Here is a 16,326-nt window from a genome sequence, read left to right on the forward strand (position 1 = left end):
CACATTCGCAAATTCCCCCTCGCTCAAAAAACGGAGCGAGGGGGAATTTGCGAATGAGGGGGGTCAGTTGAATACTGACAGGGTGAGCGGTTACTGCGAGCAAAAAGTCCTGCTCGCAGTCACCGCTCGCCCACGGCATTGAATATATGCCAATGATTCCTATAGCTACCTTCATCTCTTGTGGCCATTTATATGGAACCACGTGTAAAACACAATAGATGAACAATCCCTGACACATATCAGTGACTTTTCTTTAGCATGTACAGTAACTGCTTTGGGGATCATCTACATGGATACAAGTCATTTTAAACACACCCACGCTTCTTGGTGCCACGTTCACAATCTCTTTTCACAATTTCTCCATATATGGAACTAGACACGCCCTTTGGGGCGCTGTGCAAAATTTTACTGCCAACTATATTCTCCCTGAAACCAGTTTTCAAAAGTAGGCAAGTATGACTCAATGGCGTAACCACCATAGGTGCAGGGAGTGCAGGTGCTATGGGGCCCAGAGCTGAGAGGGGCCACCTTCCCTGTCACAGTTACATGTGTTATATACAGGAGTGTAGCTACCATAGGTGCAGGGAGTGCAGCTGCTATGGGGCCCAGAGCTGAGAGGGGCCACCTTCCCTGTCACAGTTACATGTGTTATATACAGGGTGTAGCTACTATAGGTGCAGGGAGTGCAGCTGCTATGGGGCCCAGAGCTGAGAGGAGCCACCTTCCCTGTCACAGTTAGTTACATGTGTTATATATACATTCATCACTATTGGGTGGTACATAGGGGCCCTTACAAACTTTTGGTATGGGGTCCACAAATATCTAGTTACACGCCTGACTACAGATCCAGCAATTCCAAGTATATATATACCCGTCAATTCCGTAGTGGAAAAAAAGATATAAAACTTGGTGTGTGTGTGTGCGTGCTCATAAATCACATCATGAATAACAACAGCAGTGGAACTACACTCTCTAGTAGTAGAACTACAAGTTGCAACATGCCCGCAAGGCAATAACATGATGTGATGTGGGAAATATCACCACAGGAAGTTATATGACTGCCCTAAGCATTTGGGGAACCAACTGTGTGTGTGGCCTAGCCCAACTATGCACCAGCACCCACGGGACTACAGCTCCCAGAATGCCCAACGGCCAGGAGCCTGCGTAGTCTCGCCGCGGGAGCGCGCCTGGCCAGCTCCGGCAAGATGGCGGCGGCCATAGAGGAGATGCTGGCGGCTCTGGCGGGACCCGGGGAGCCCATGGAGGAGCTGAGGACGCTGAAGACAGCAGCACTGGCCCTACCCCTAAGCGTCCTGAGGGAGAGGGCCCCGGAGCTCCGTTTGGGGCCCCTCTTCTCGTTGATGAACGAGGCTGACAGGTGAGAGGCGCCGCCCGGGGCCCAGACACAGGATAGTGTTGTGTAGTGTGTGCATTCACACAATACTGTGTGTCGTACAGTGCATGTATCATACAGAGTGCAGTGTGAGTGTAATACAGTGTGTCATGTATGTAGAGTGCAGGTGATGTAGTGTGTGTCATGTATGTGGAGTGCAGGTGATGTAGTGTGTGTCATGCATGTGGAGTGCAGGTGATGTAGTGTGTGTCATGCATGTGGAGTGCAGGTGATGTAGTGTGTGTCATGCATGTGGAGTGCAGGTGATGTAGTGTGTGTCATGCATGTGGAGTGCAGGTGATGTAGTGTGTGTCATGCATGTGGAGTGCAGGTGATGTAGCGTGTGTCATGCATGTGGAGTGCAGGTGATGTAGCGTGTGTCATGCATGTGGAGTGCAGGTGATGTAGCGTGTGTCATGCATGTGGAGTGCAGGTGATGTAGCGTGTGTCATGCATGTGGAGTGCAGGTGATGTAGCGTGTGTCATGCATGTGGAGTGCAGGTGATGTAGCGTGTGTCATGCATGTGGAGTGCAGGTGATGTAGCGTGTGTCATGCATGTGGAGTGCAGGTGATGTAGCGTGTGCCATGCATGTGGAGTGCAGGTGATGTAGCGTGTGCCATGGATGTGGAGTGCAGGTGATGTAGCGTGTGCCATGCATGTGGAGTGCAGGTGATGTAGCGTGTGCCATGGATGTGGAGTGCAGGTGATGTAGCGTGTGCCATGGATGTGGAGTGCAGGTGATGTAGCGTGTGCCATGGATGTGGAGTGCAGGTGATGTAGCGTGTGCCATGGATGTGGAGTGCAGGTGATGTAGCGTGTGCCATGGATGTGGAGTGCAGGTGATGTAGCGTGTGCCATGGATGTGGAGTGCAGGTGATGTAGCGTGTGCCATGGATGTGGAGTGCAGGTGATGTAGCGTGTGCCATGGATGTGGAGTGCAGGTGATGTAGCGTGTGCCATGGATGTGGAGTGCAGGTGATGTAGCGTGTGCCATGGATGTGGAGTGCAGGTGATGTAGCGTGTGCCATGGATGTGGAGTGCAGGTGATGTAGCGTGTGCCATGGATGTGGAGTGCAGGTGATGTAGCGTGTGCCATGGATGTGGAGTGCAGGTGATGTAGCGTGTGCCATGGATGTGGAGTGCAGGTGATGTAGCGTGTGCCATGGATGTGGAGTGCAGGTGATGTAGCGTGTGCCATGGATGTGGAGTGCAGGTGATGTAGCGTGTGCCATGGATGTGGAGTGCAGGTGATGTAGCGTGTGCCATGGATGTGGAGTGCAGGTGATGTACAATGTAATGGGCTGATGTCATTACAGGGAGCAGGCTGCTCTGTGTGTGGCCATATTGGAGAGGTTCCTGCAGGCGATGGAGCCAATTCATGTTGCCAGGACCTATAGTGAGGAGCTGCGCAGGGGGCTGTACCATACTGACGATGCTGTGAGGCTCCTGGCTATAGCGCAGGTGAGTGACTCAGGGACAGGCAGCTTGTGCAGGCAGCGGGTATAATAACTGTGAGTGACAGGTGTTTGGTGCTCGTGTATTCAGCGGGTATAATAACTGAGAGTGACAGGTGTTTGGTGCTCGTGCAGGCAGCGGGTACGATAACTGTGAGTGACAGGTGTTTGGTGCTCGTGCAGGCAGCGGGTACGATAACTGTGAGTGACAGGTGTTTGGTGCTCGTGCAGGCAGCGGGTACGATAACTGTGAGTGACAGGTGCTTGGTGCTCGTGCAGGCAGCGGGTACGATAACTGTGAGTGACAGGTGTTTGGTGCTCGTGCAGGCAGCGGGTACGATAACTGTGAGTGACAGGTGTTTGGTGCTCGTGCAGGCAGCGGGTACGATAACTGTGAGTGACAGGTGCTTGGTGCTCGTGCAGGCAGCGGGTACGATAACTGTGAGTGACAGGTGCTTGGTGCTCGTGCAGGCAGCGGGTACGATAACTGAGTGACAGGTGTTTGGTGCTCGTGCAGGCAGCGGGTACGATAACTGTGAGTGACAGGTGTTTGGTGCTCGTGCAGGCAGCGGGTACGATAACTGTGAGTGACAGGTGTTTGGTGCTCGTGCAGGCAGCGGGTACGATAACTGTGAGTGACAGGTGTTTGGTGCTCGTGCAGCCAGCGGGTACGATAACTGTGAGTGACAGGTGTTTGGTGCTCGTGCAGGCAGCGGGTACAATAACTGTGAGTGACAGGTGTTTGGTGCTCGTGCAGGCAGCGGGTATAATAACTGTGAGTGACAGGTGTTTGGTGCTCATGCAGGCAGCGGGTATAATAACTGGGAGAAGCAGAACTTGTATTATTCATACATCCGGATCTCTCTGAATGTTTATCTGCAGCAATTGTAGAAGTTACATATTTATAATTTATATATTGCCCAAGGTTTCTGTAATTACTGCGTTATTTCATTACTTATTTATAAAAATTGACGCTGAGGTCTCCTTGTAGGTCGGGAGAATTGTGGAATGTTCGGAGGCAGTAACAGAGATACTGAACAGCTTGGACCTGCTGAGACAGATCATCCAGTGTATCGGAGGGGAGAGGATCTCTGTCGCTAAGGAGGTGCGCAACTGTCATGTGATATTGCGTTCTGGAGATACGGCGGAGGTTTTGCTGTAACTGTTGATAATCCGATATGAGATTTAGGTTGTCTCTAAACACAAGCACTGGGGAGGCGGAGCTAGCGGAAATGTTGGGTATCTAGAACAAAATCTATGTGAATGCTGGACCTGACAATAGGGTACACATCCAAAAGGACTCGCATGCATACCGTTTGCATTGCGCATGCCTGTGGGCAATTAACAAGTGATAATGTGTATGGGTTGTTAACGCAATTAAGCCACAATTTTACAGGAAGTCAGCGTATGGGGGGAGGCAACCTGCTGTTTTCTGGGTGTGTCATGTTCTGGGTAGGGTCTCTGACGTCCGCTCTGACCGCATCCAGCCGGTCTCAGATTATTGGCAGCCTCAGACCTACTCACATTTGCAGAAGACGGCAAAGTCTCTTCGATTGTTCCTGGATTTAAGTATGGTTTTACAAGTGCATCGCGATTAGCAATCCATTTGAAATGTATGTGCACAGGGAAGGTTACGCTTTCTGCATGGGCGGCGGCTTTCTACTCGCAGTACACTACGAGCTCTCTAATTAGCGGTCCCTGCTGAATTAGCTAAATGTAGGGAAGTTAGCAGCAGGCAGTGTGCCTGAGATATACCCTCACTTAGTGATTCATCTAACACCAGGAGAATAAAGGAGCCCACACATGGGGTGGCTTCAGGGCATTTTCTAAGTGATCTGACTACATCGCTTAGAAAATGCCCCTACATCGCTCCGTGTGTAGTGGTGTGTACACACGGGGGGCGATATGCTGTGCTATGCGAGTCCCGATGCGATCAGATCGCATCGGGACTCGCATTGTACGGTATGCATGGAGGGGCACAATTTAGACTATATAGTGTAGATCTGCACTATATAGTCTTGGATGCCGTCTCTATCTGGCTGCCGATTTGCGCTCACATGGGAGCGCGCATCGGCAGCGCATTGGGCTCGCAAGCCCTAAAAAAGCATGCGATTTGGCTTCCGATGTTCACTATATCGGCAACATCGGAAACCATATCTCACAGTCTGTACACACCATAGGAGCCATAGAGATAGCAGTGCGCAGTTCTGCGCGTCGCTATCACTGGGCGATTAACATCCAGCATGCTGGATAAATGTAGTTAGATCGCCGGGCAGGTCCAGTGTTCTCACCGGATAGCACTGGCCCTGACAGATCGCCCAGCACACAGCGCTGTATGGTAAGCGATCTTAGCAACCTAGCATCGCTCAGCAAAATCTCCCAGTGTGTAGGCCCGATAACACTTCTGACCTCCTGGAAACTGGAAATGTAACAGAATCAAATGTTTCATCGCGCCCAGTCTCTCATCTAAAGTGCTGGGAAATCGAGGGGGCGATATTAAAATGGAAGTTATTACCGCGCATATATCGTGTATCAGGGACGTGCGGTGAGGTAAATGGCTAAGGAGTCCCTGGCAAGTACCGGAGCCAGATTTGCACACAATATATGAGCACGGGGCATTATACCACAGGTACAGCAGTATAGAATGGTGGAGATGGGAGCCAGGTGAGGCACTGCCTCACTTGCCATAGACTTTTTACTCCAAAGTTTTGACTATAAAAATGACTACAATATTAAATTAGAAAACTATTTTTATATATCCTTTGCATTTTTGACATACTTTATAAACTCCAAACTGCCACACGTGCCTCACCCCACCGCACGCCACTGTCGTGTATGTCTGATTGCAGGGCTCTGCAAATTAGCAGCACCACCACCGATCAGGCCTGAATAACCACCAGTGTGCAAGTGCCAACACTTCTGTCCATAACCGATCTAGCCATTGTTTTGACAACATTTATGAGGGGAGGGGGAATGCAGTTGTACTCGATAAGGCCGTGACGCCAGCATCCGCACGTATCGGCCAGTTCAGGTAGTTCCAACACTAATTGTCTCTCCAGACCTCTGCTCACTGCACTGTATATGTGTAGGGATTGGAAGCTGCCTCTTTGTCTGTTATGACCCAGTCTTGTTCTATTATTGTATTTTCCTGATTGCGCAATTGAATACGCTAGCGCTACATACGTAAGCAGTAAACAAACATTTCTATCCATTTTGGTTTTTAGGCCATTGTATCGCTTTCAAAAATCGCTCACACCACGTCCGGCCTGGATGTGCTGTTTGGGAGTAACTTGCTGTCGGACCTAAAATCCGTGATGGCGGTCAGCGATGTGGTGCGATACCGAGTATATGAGGTGAGAGTGGGGGCAACAATCCTGTGGCACTATTATGGGGACATGTGAGGAGAACGTTATACTTCAGCTTGTATCGGCCTTTGCTTTCCTGCAGTTATTAGTGGTGATCTCGTCAGCGTCTCCGGAGTCCTTAAACTTCTGTGTGAGGAGCGGAATCCTACCTCAGCTCCTGGAGGAACTGACCGGGGACGATGTACTGCTCAGGTGAGTGAGGTCACAGTATTGTTATGTAAGATCCTGGCACGGACTGCATCAGGAGAAGCAGTTTCCTTGGCATGGCAAGCCGTCCCGTCGCAGATGACCATTGTACCCATCGGTTGTGATAATGATCCCAGACTGCGACTCTGGTTCTGGAATTGCGAATGCAGCAAGTGGTTGCATTGGCATTGCTGTGAATTGCATTTGCAAAGCTGCTGCGGTTATCTTTGCGGTCCCTACTGAATGAGGTCCTATAGTCCTGAAGGAATCTTACCAGTGGTGGTCCCTCCTTTTATCATACCATAGCACAGGCCTACAACTACAAGTTCCAGCATGCCTTGCCGCAGTTTTGCTATTAGGGAATGCTGAAACTGTGGCAGGGCATGCTGGGATATGTAGTTGCACAACAGCTGGAGGACCATGTGTTGGTCAGGCCTGCTAACGAAGCAGGTCATCTAGTAATATCATCAGTGAAAATGGCTCTTGGTTGTACTGTATTTACCTTCAATTGATAATTCTGTAGTCTTCAGTGATTCTGTAGACCAGGCATGTCCAACGTTGGCCCTCCAGATGTTTGGGAACTACATATCCCAGCATGCTTTGCAATAGTTTTAGCATTATCTAATAGCAAAACTGTGGCAAAGCATCCTGGGATGTGTAGTTTCACAACATCTGGAGGGCCAACGTTGGACATGCCTGCTGTAGACAGTCGGTTTTGTATTTTCTGGGTCGGGAAAATACACTATCGGCCTAATTCTGGTTGACTTGGTAAATTGCAGAAGATCGCAGCTTACCGACCATCGGGGCAAGGGATGATTTTGGTTCATTGCGAATAAACCGGAATTGGCCACTAGGTTTAGTGTGACTATGCCGGCGTCAGGTTGTTCTGTGCTGTACAAAGTTGGAGGTGCAACTATTATAATCCATAATCAGCCGATGGTGTTGTCCATAGAGACCCCAGAGTAGGTAGGGCCAGGGTATATCATAGCGAGACATCGTGCTGTGCTAGACTCTTGCAGAGACACTTGGCCTCCTGTCCTCAAGGCTGCAATTTTTGCAGATAGACAAAACCTTGCTGCACTGCAGGTGGGGCAGCTGTAACGTGCACATAGAGTAACATTTGGGTGGGGTCTGTTCAAACGGAAATCTAAATTGCAGTGTGAGAATAAAGCAGCCAGTATTTACCCTGCACAGAAACATTATAACTCACCGAAATCTCACTCTCTCTGCACACGTTACATCCAGTGCAGCGTGGTTATGTCCATCTACAGAAATCGCAACCTTGCTGACCCTACTGAATAAGGCCCAGAGAGGGAAACACAACTTTTTTTTTTTCTAAGAAGACTCTTCTCCCACACAGAATCCCACTGATGCACCCCTGGTACCAGGGAAGGTAACAAATAACAAGTAATCACCCGGGTGGATGTTCTGGTACCCTGTAAACGAAACCGCCTCCCCAGTCATATCAGAATAAGACCTCGCTGTGTTATCCTGCTGGTTCCTTTATTTGTGTGCAGGTTCTTAGTGGTGGTCCTATCGCTCATCGTGCAACAGAACAAAACACATTTTCTTTGTCTCTCCTGTAGAGTGACCTGCACGGAGATGGTCACCTTGTTGGCTGGCACCATTCACGGGCGCCAGTACCTGGCAGAGCAAGGAGTCATTGATAAAATATCCAATATGATTCTGGGGGCGGAGTCTGATCCCTTCTCGGGCTTCTATTTGCCAGGTAACCACCTCGGCTGTGATGCTTACAGGGAATCTCCTCTCTGTAGTCAGTCACGTGGCTGCCATTGCTTGTCTGTGTTTTTTAATAGGATTGATTAAATTCTTTGGGAATTTGGCCATTATGGACAGTCCCCAGCAAATCTGCGAGCAGTACCCTGCGTTCCTGGAGAAAGTGCTGGACGTGGCCGAGGGCAACGATAACACACTGGTCGGGGTCGCAGTGGACACGCTTGGAGTCCTGGGCTCTAACATTGAAGGGAAACAAGTTCTACAGAAGGCGGGTATGTTCTGCTTGCTGACTGCGCTACTAAGTAAGAATGTGGGGGTGGTGCTGGGGGGTGGTGCTGGCTAGCGCTGGGGGAGATGCTGGTTAATTTTTCTGTCTGATTCGCTTTTCTGTATTTTCTAATATGTTCATAACTAACATTAACCAATTGTAAATACCACAGGGAGGTTGATCCATCACATCACTCTGTGATTTCCAGCAATAGCTCATATTCAAATGACTCTCCCCCCCTCTCCCACCTGTACTACTCACACTGGTACACTGTCACACCTCCGCTTCTCCCACCGGTACACCCTCACATCCCCCTACTCCCACCTGTACTACTCACACTCGTACACCCTCACATCCCCCTACTCCCACCTGTACTACTCACACTGGTACGCCCTCACACCTCCCCTACTCCCACCTGTACTACTCACACCGGTACACCCTCACACCTCCCCTACTCTCACCTGTACTACTCACACTGGTACACCCTCACACCTCCCCTACTCCCACCTATACTACTCACACTGGTACACCCTCACACCTACCCTACTCCCACCTGTACTACTCACACTGGTACACCCTCACCCACCCCTACTCCCACCTGTACTACTCACACTGGTACGCCCTCACACCTCCCCTACTCCCACCTGTACTACTCACACCGGTACACCCTCACACCTCCCCTACTCTCACCTGTACTACTCACACTGGTACACCCTCACACCTCCCCTACTCCCACCTATACTACTCACACTGGTACACCCTCACACCTACCCTACTCTCACCTGTACTACTCACACTGGTACACCCTCACCCACCCCTACTCCCACCTTTACTACTCACACTGGTACACCCTCACACCTCCCCTACTCCCACCTGTACTACTCACACTGGTACACCCTCACATCCCCCTACTCCTACCTGTACTACTCACACTGGTACACCCTCACACCTCCCCTACTCCTACCTGTACTACTCACACTGGTACACCCTCACACCTCCCCTACTCCCACCTGTACTACTCACACTGGTACACCCTCACACCTACCCTACTCCCACCTGTACTACTCACACTGGTACACCCCACACCTATCCGACTCCCACCTGAACTACTCACACTGGTACACCCTCACACCTCCCCTACTCTCACCTGTACTACTCACACTGGTACACCCTCACACCTCCCCTACTCCTACCTGTACTACTCACACTGGTACACCCCCACACCTCCCCTACTCCCACCTGTACTACTCACACTGGTACACCCTCACACCTCCCCTACTCCTACCTGTACTACTCACACTGGTACACCCTCACACCTCCCCTACTCCCACCTGTACTACTCAAACTGGTACACCCTCACATCTCCCCTACTCCCACCTGTACTACTCACACTGGTACACCCTCACATCTCCCCTACTCCTACCTGTACTACTCATACTGGTACACCCTCACACCTCCCTACTCCCACCTGTACTACTCACACCGGTACACCCTCACACCTCCCCTACTTCCACCTGTACCACTCACACTGGTACACCCTCACCCCACCCCTACTCCCACCTGTACTACTCACACTGGTACACCCTCACACCTCCCCTACTCCCACCTGTACTACTCACACTGGTACACCCTCACATCCCCCTACTCCTACCTGTACTACTCACACTGGTACACCCTCACATCCCCCTACTCCCACCTTTACTACTCACACTGGTACACCCTCACACCTCCGCTACTCCCACCTGTACTACTCACACTGGTAGACCCTCACACCTCCCCTACTCCCACCTGTACTACTCACACTGGTACGCCCTCACACCTCCCCTACTCCCACCTGTACTACTCACACTGGTACGCTCTCACACCTCCCCTACTCCCACCTGTACTACTTCCACTGGTACACCCTCACACCTCCCCTACTCCCACCTGTACTACTTCCACTGGTACACCCTCACACCTCCCCTACTCCCACCTGTACTACGCATACTGGTACACCCTCACACCTCCCCTACTCCCACCTGTACTACTCACACTGGTACACCCTCACACCTCCCCTACTCCCACCTGTACTACTCCCACTGGTACACCCTCACACCTCCCCTACTCCCACCTGTACTACTCACACTGGTACACCCTCACACCTCCCCTACTCCCACCTGTACCACTCACACTGGTACACCCCCACACCTTCCCTACTCCCACCTGTACTACTCACACTGGTACACCCCCACACCTTCCCTACTCCCACCTGTACTACTCACACTGGTACACCCTCACACCTCCCCTACTCCCACCTGTACTACTCACACTGGTACACCCTCACACCTCCCCTACTCCTACCTGTACTACTCACACTGGTACACCCTCACACCTCCCCTACTCCCACGTGTACTACGCACACTGGTACACCCTCACACCTCCCCTACTCCCACCTGTACTACACCCACTGGTACACCCTCACACCTCCCCTACTCCCACCTGTACTACACCCACTGGTACACCCTCACACCTACCCTACTCCCACCTGTACTACACCCACTGGTACAACCCCACACCTCCCCTACTCCCACCTGTACTACTCACACTGGCACACCCTCACACCTCCCCTACTCCCACCTGTACTACTCCCACTGGTACACCCTCACACCTCCCCTACTCCCACCTGTACTACTCACACTGGTACACCCTCACACCTCCCCTACTCCCACCTGTACCACTCACACTGGTACACCCCCACACCTTCCCTACTCCCACCTGTACTACTCACACTGGTACACCCCCACACCTTCCCTACTCCCACCTGTACTACTCACACTGGTACACCCTCACACCTCCCCTACTCCCACCTGTACTACTCACACTGGTACACCCTCACACCTCCCCTACTCCTACCTGTACTACTCACACTGGTACACCCTCACACCTCCCCTACTCCCACGTGTACTACGCACACTGGTACACCCTCACACCTCCCCTACTCCCACCTGTACTACACCCACTGGTACACCCTCACACCTCCCCTACTCCCACCTGTACTACACCCACTGGTACACCCTCACACCTACCCTACTCCCACCTGTACTACACCCACTGGTACAACCCCACACCTCCCCTACTCCCACCTGTACTACTCACACTGGCACACCCTCACACCTCCTGTACTCCTGGCACTGATACACCCTCACCTCTGTACAATGTTTGTCCTTTGTTGATTATCTCTGTAATTAGTAACATCACTCTCTCTTCCTGTAGGAAACAGATTTAATAAAATAATCAGGCGAATCGGACACCATGCCAAAAATTCCCCCTCGGAGCTGAGAGTCCGATGTTTAGATTCCATCTCATCGCTTATGTTCCTGCCGGTAAGTGTCATCTGCATAAACCTTCATAGATTATAATACCATGTAACCAATACATTGTTGCCTCCAGGGCAAACCTTTAGACTGACAACAATAAAACCTTGCTGTTCATACAGTTTTATAGACCATGATGGGGGGGGGAGGGGGAGGTTAACGGTGCATGGAGGGGTAGGTGGCACAGGAGGGGGGTAGGTTCTAAGCATGCACTGGTTTTTTTTTTTGCCCTATAGAGTTACATTGTAGGACTGTACGGGGCATAGACAAATGCACACGTTTAGCTGGAGAAGCTGTATGTGCTTCGTGGATGGTGTTCTACCCACGTGCCGGCGGTTGTTATAAAGCCGCTGCGTCCTTTATGCTGTGTGCACATGGCATGACTAGTGATTGTGTGTACTGGCAATGCTTACACCCTGATATCCGTCCTCATCCGTACTCGTGTCTGTGGGGAGCCTTCTATTCCCAAGTTACCAGCCAGCTGGTTGTACCGTGAGCCATGCAGTACGGGTATGGGCAGTGTTCATTCTAGCACCCGCCATCTTTGAAAATCCATGCAGTTCCTCTTCCCTGCCTGGGGTGTCGCTGTCTGCTGTGGTGTTTCTAGCACTGGTCTGGTTTGCATATCAGTGCTGATGTACAGACCACACTGTTCTAGAAAGACCACAGCAGACAGCGACACCCCAGGCAGGGAAGAGGAACTGCATGGGTTTTCAAAGATGGCGGGTGCTAGAATGAACACTATATGGGTCATCGTGTCGGCTATAAGAAGGTCGAGCACTATTGGTCAACACATTAACAAAGTCGACATGACTTAGGTCGAGAGGTCAACACAAGCAATCGGTCGACATTTTTCATAGGTCATGTTTTTTGGCGGTATATGTCGACTGAAATTGTCATGGACAACGGTATAAGTGTATCGCGTCCCCTGCTTCGGCACAGTGCCTCAATGCGCTCGGCACACTATTATATTCTCCCTCTGTGCCCACTGGGATGGGAAAGAATGAAAAACACCTGTTTTGCAAAAAAATGGGAAAAACATGTCAACCTATTGTGTGTGTCGGCCTAACGTGTTGACCTGTGGCCTGTTGGCCAATAGTAGTCCACCTATTGACCTATTTATTAAAGACCTACCGAGCGCATCCTTGCAGTACATGGTCATGTTATTCTCCTATGAATCTGCCCACATCCGGTTGTACTATGGACTCCGGTTGTATAAACCATGTGAATCCTATGGTGCGGAGGTGAAGCCGCCCTCGCTGCGGCTGGAGCACTCACACTATAAATACAATCCAATAACCAGCGTTGTATTGCAGGCGACATAATAACGTCCCCCATTCTCTTTCCTCACCAGCCGGATGAGCATACTGACGACCTCTTGGCGATGACGGAAGCCTGGTTTAAATGCCTATCGCAGCAGCCGATGGAACTATTCCAAAGCATCGTGACCCAGCCTTTCCCGGAGCTCCACTGCGGGGCGATGAAAGTGTTCACGGTAAGTCTGCACCGCTATTTCCCACCTGGAATGTCAGATGTTTTGTACAAAGGGCCAGATTCAGTAAAGCAAAAAAAAAAAACAGTCGTTTTGTATCTGGATCAAACTGTGGTGAAATGCAAGGGGGGGGAGACATAGGGTTGCCAAACAGCAGATTGTGGAGACATAGGGTTGCCCAGATGGGATGCAGTCAAAATCCCGATGGTCTAAATACCGACAACCATTGACCGACAGTCAAACGACCGACATTTTAAATAAAGGTCAAAATATAGAATGTAGACAGGTGAAAAAGTCAACATGACTTTCGGTCGTGAGGTCGACATGGGTTTTCACTGTTTTTTGAGCCGACATGTGCCGACAGGCAGTATTTCATGCCCTACCATCCACTAGGGCGTGGCGGGAGAATAAAATAGTGTGCTGAGCGCAGCGATGCACCGTGCCCGAAGCATTGCGAGCGAAGCAAGCGATGCGAGGGGCTGCGGTTGACTTCCAACTGTCCATGCCGATTGTGTTGATATTCGGGTCAAAAAACTGTGAAAAACACATGTCGACCTCGCGACCTGTCGAGCGAAAGTCATGTTGACTTTTTCACTCGTCTGCATTCTATTTGTCGGTATTTTGACCTTGTCAGGATTTTAAATGTCTGTATTTTGACCATGTCGGGATTTTGACCATCTGTCAATAGCTGTCGGTATTTTGACCATCGGGATTTCATACCGAATCCGCCCAGATAGTGGTTTGCTCAAATATCAAGGATCTGCTGGCCTATTGGTAGATGCCATGGCAGTCCCTTTGGTAACTTATCTGATTTGCACGTTCCTGCTGATGACGATTCTGCAGCGTGTTCTTGGGAACTTAAATGAGGAGCGGTCCGGACTTTGGTGGCACCAGACTGAACAAGGCGGTCGTGGTACACTGACATTATCTGGATGTCTGTCGGTCCATGGTTGCGTCCAAGGATAGATCTGCTAACTGAGATGGATGGACCCAGGATTTGCTGCGTACCAGAGCAGCAGTATTTATATAGCGCTTGGCTTCCTACAGCACTGTACATGCTTTCATACCTTCAGGTTTCCAGAAAGTCTCCCTCTGGCCATTATCCCTGTACATCGCCATCCCCGCCATCCTCTATAACCATTGTTTCTGATTTATCTCCTTCCCCCTAGGCCATCGCAAACCAACCCTGGGCACAGAAGATGATGATTGACAGTCCGGGTTTTATAGAATATGTCGTTGATCGAACCGTTGACCAGGACAAAGACTCGAAGGATGCCAAATTTGAATTGGTAAAAGCTCTTGTGAACTCTAAAACCTCAGCGGAAGTGCTTGGAAATCGGCACTACCTGAGGCTGCGCGCCTATCTCCGGGAAGGGCCCTACTATGTAAAAGCGGTGTCTACCGTGGCCGTTGAGGGGGCTGAATAGGTGGTGGCAGATGGCCGAGAACAGAACTTCTCTTTTTGAACTTTAGTGAAGCCAGCATTTTCTTTTTCGGGAGAGAAGGAACCAAAAACATGACGACCAATAAAGTGCTAGAGAGCCGCTGAAATTCCAAATACATTATTTTGTGTCCTCTGTATAGTTCCTCTTCTGTGTAATATCTATCATATATATATATATATATATCATGCTCTGTGTTCCAAATCGATTCTCCCTTCTTACAGTATGTTTTACAGTCATTGCACTAGAGGAGCATTGCGATTGACAATTTCCAGGTCAGTGATAGGCTTTTGTATTCGCTGTGATGCAACTAGTTCTTAGAGCAAGGATAGGTTACATTCTCTGTGATGTCACTCGTTCCTCAGAGCAGGGATAACATTGCATTCTCCGTGACGTCACTGGTTCCCTAGAGCAACGATAAGGTTGCATCTCCAGTGCTGTCACTAGGTCAGGCATAGGTTGCATTCTTTGTGACGTCACTGGTTCCTCAGAGCAGGGATAATGTTGCATTCTCCATGACATCACTGGTTACCTAGAGCAACGATAAGGTTGCATCTCCCGTGATGTCACATAGGTTGCATTCTTTGTGACGTCACTGGTTCCTCAGAGCAGGGATAACGTTGCATTCTCCGTGACGGCACTGGTTCCTCAGAGCAGGGATAACGTTGCATTCTCCGTGATGGCACTGGTTCCTCAGAGCAGGGATAACGTTGCATTCTCCGTGACGGCACTGGTTCCTCAGAGCAGGGATAACGTTGCATTCTCCGTGACGTCACTAGTTCCTCAGAGCAGGGATAATGTTGCATTCTCTGTGACGTCACTGGTTCCTCAGAGCAGGGATAATGTTGCATTCTCCATGACATCACTGCTTCCCTAGAGCAGTGCTATGCTTCTGCATTTTGCTGACATCACTGGTTTCTAGGACACTACAGATTGTTTTTCATTATTTATACAGTATGGCCTATGGGGAAACAAAGTAGTAGACTGTATGTTTGCTATGGCATCCTCAATATTAGGGTGTCCAATTTTACCTATCATTTTCCTATTTTGTTATGAAAATATAAAAAAAAATAAAGCTATGGTTGCCATGTTTATATTGTGCATGCATTATTTTTATGAGATGTGATTCTCTCTGACTACAGAGATGAATGACCTATTCGGTCCAGCCATGTGTAATTACCGTGGCAGTTATATCCATTCAACCATTTCAGATGAAGTCGAAAGGACGATACGTGTGCAAGGATGTACCCCAAGACCATAATGTATACTTACATCCAGAAAGAGAACAATAAAAAGCCATTATCAAGCTAGGAGACCACGTGTCACCAGATTATACAACTGGAGAATTCCATACATTTCCTCAATTTACCGGTATTTGCAATGATAAAATATCTTAATCCTCTCTTTTATACAAGGAGGGGATGAGTTCTATGTGACTGGAAATTTCCATCATCTGTATCACCCCCCCTAGGCAGCAATTTCCCATGTTGGGAAGGAGTTTCTTGTGTAACAGCAAAAATGCACTGCACAGTGATGTCACAGCAGCTCAAATGACTGCAGAATCAGCTTCATCAGCTGTGTGTTCTTGTAGAGCAGACATGTAGTGTAGGTTTTCCGCACCTCCTCGCACCCCG

General features: G+C 49.9%; 1 protein-coding gene across 1 annotated transcript; it reads left to right on the plus strand.

The window, feature by feature from the left end:
• The first annotated feature begins 1,126 nt into the window (after positions 1-1,126).
• Positions 1,127-15,784, plus strand: PSMD5 (proteasome 26S subunit, non-ATPase 5). Its single transcript, XM_083161342.1, has 10 exons — positions 1,127-1,378; positions 2,712-2,856; positions 3,841-3,954; positions 6,074-6,202; positions 6,297-6,406; positions 7,987-8,129; positions 8,218-8,409; positions 11,658-11,767; positions 13,113-13,253; positions 14,420-15,784. The coding sequence occupies exons 1-10, from the start codon at positions 1,206-1,208 to the stop codon at positions 14,675-14,677; spliced, it is 1,515 nt and encodes a 504-aa protein (XP_083017468.1). The 5' UTR covers positions 1,127-1,205; the 3' UTR covers positions 14,678-15,784.
• Positions 15,785-16,326: the final 542 nt, after the last annotated feature.

The sequence above is a fragment of the Crinia signifera genome, chromosome 9 (assembly GCF_055691185.1).
Source record: "Crinia signifera chromosome 9, ASM5569118v1, whole genome shotgun sequence".
In the NCBI taxonomy this organism is placed as follows: domain Eukaryota; kingdom Metazoa; phylum Chordata; class Amphibia; order Anura; family Myobatrachidae; genus Crinia; species Crinia signifera.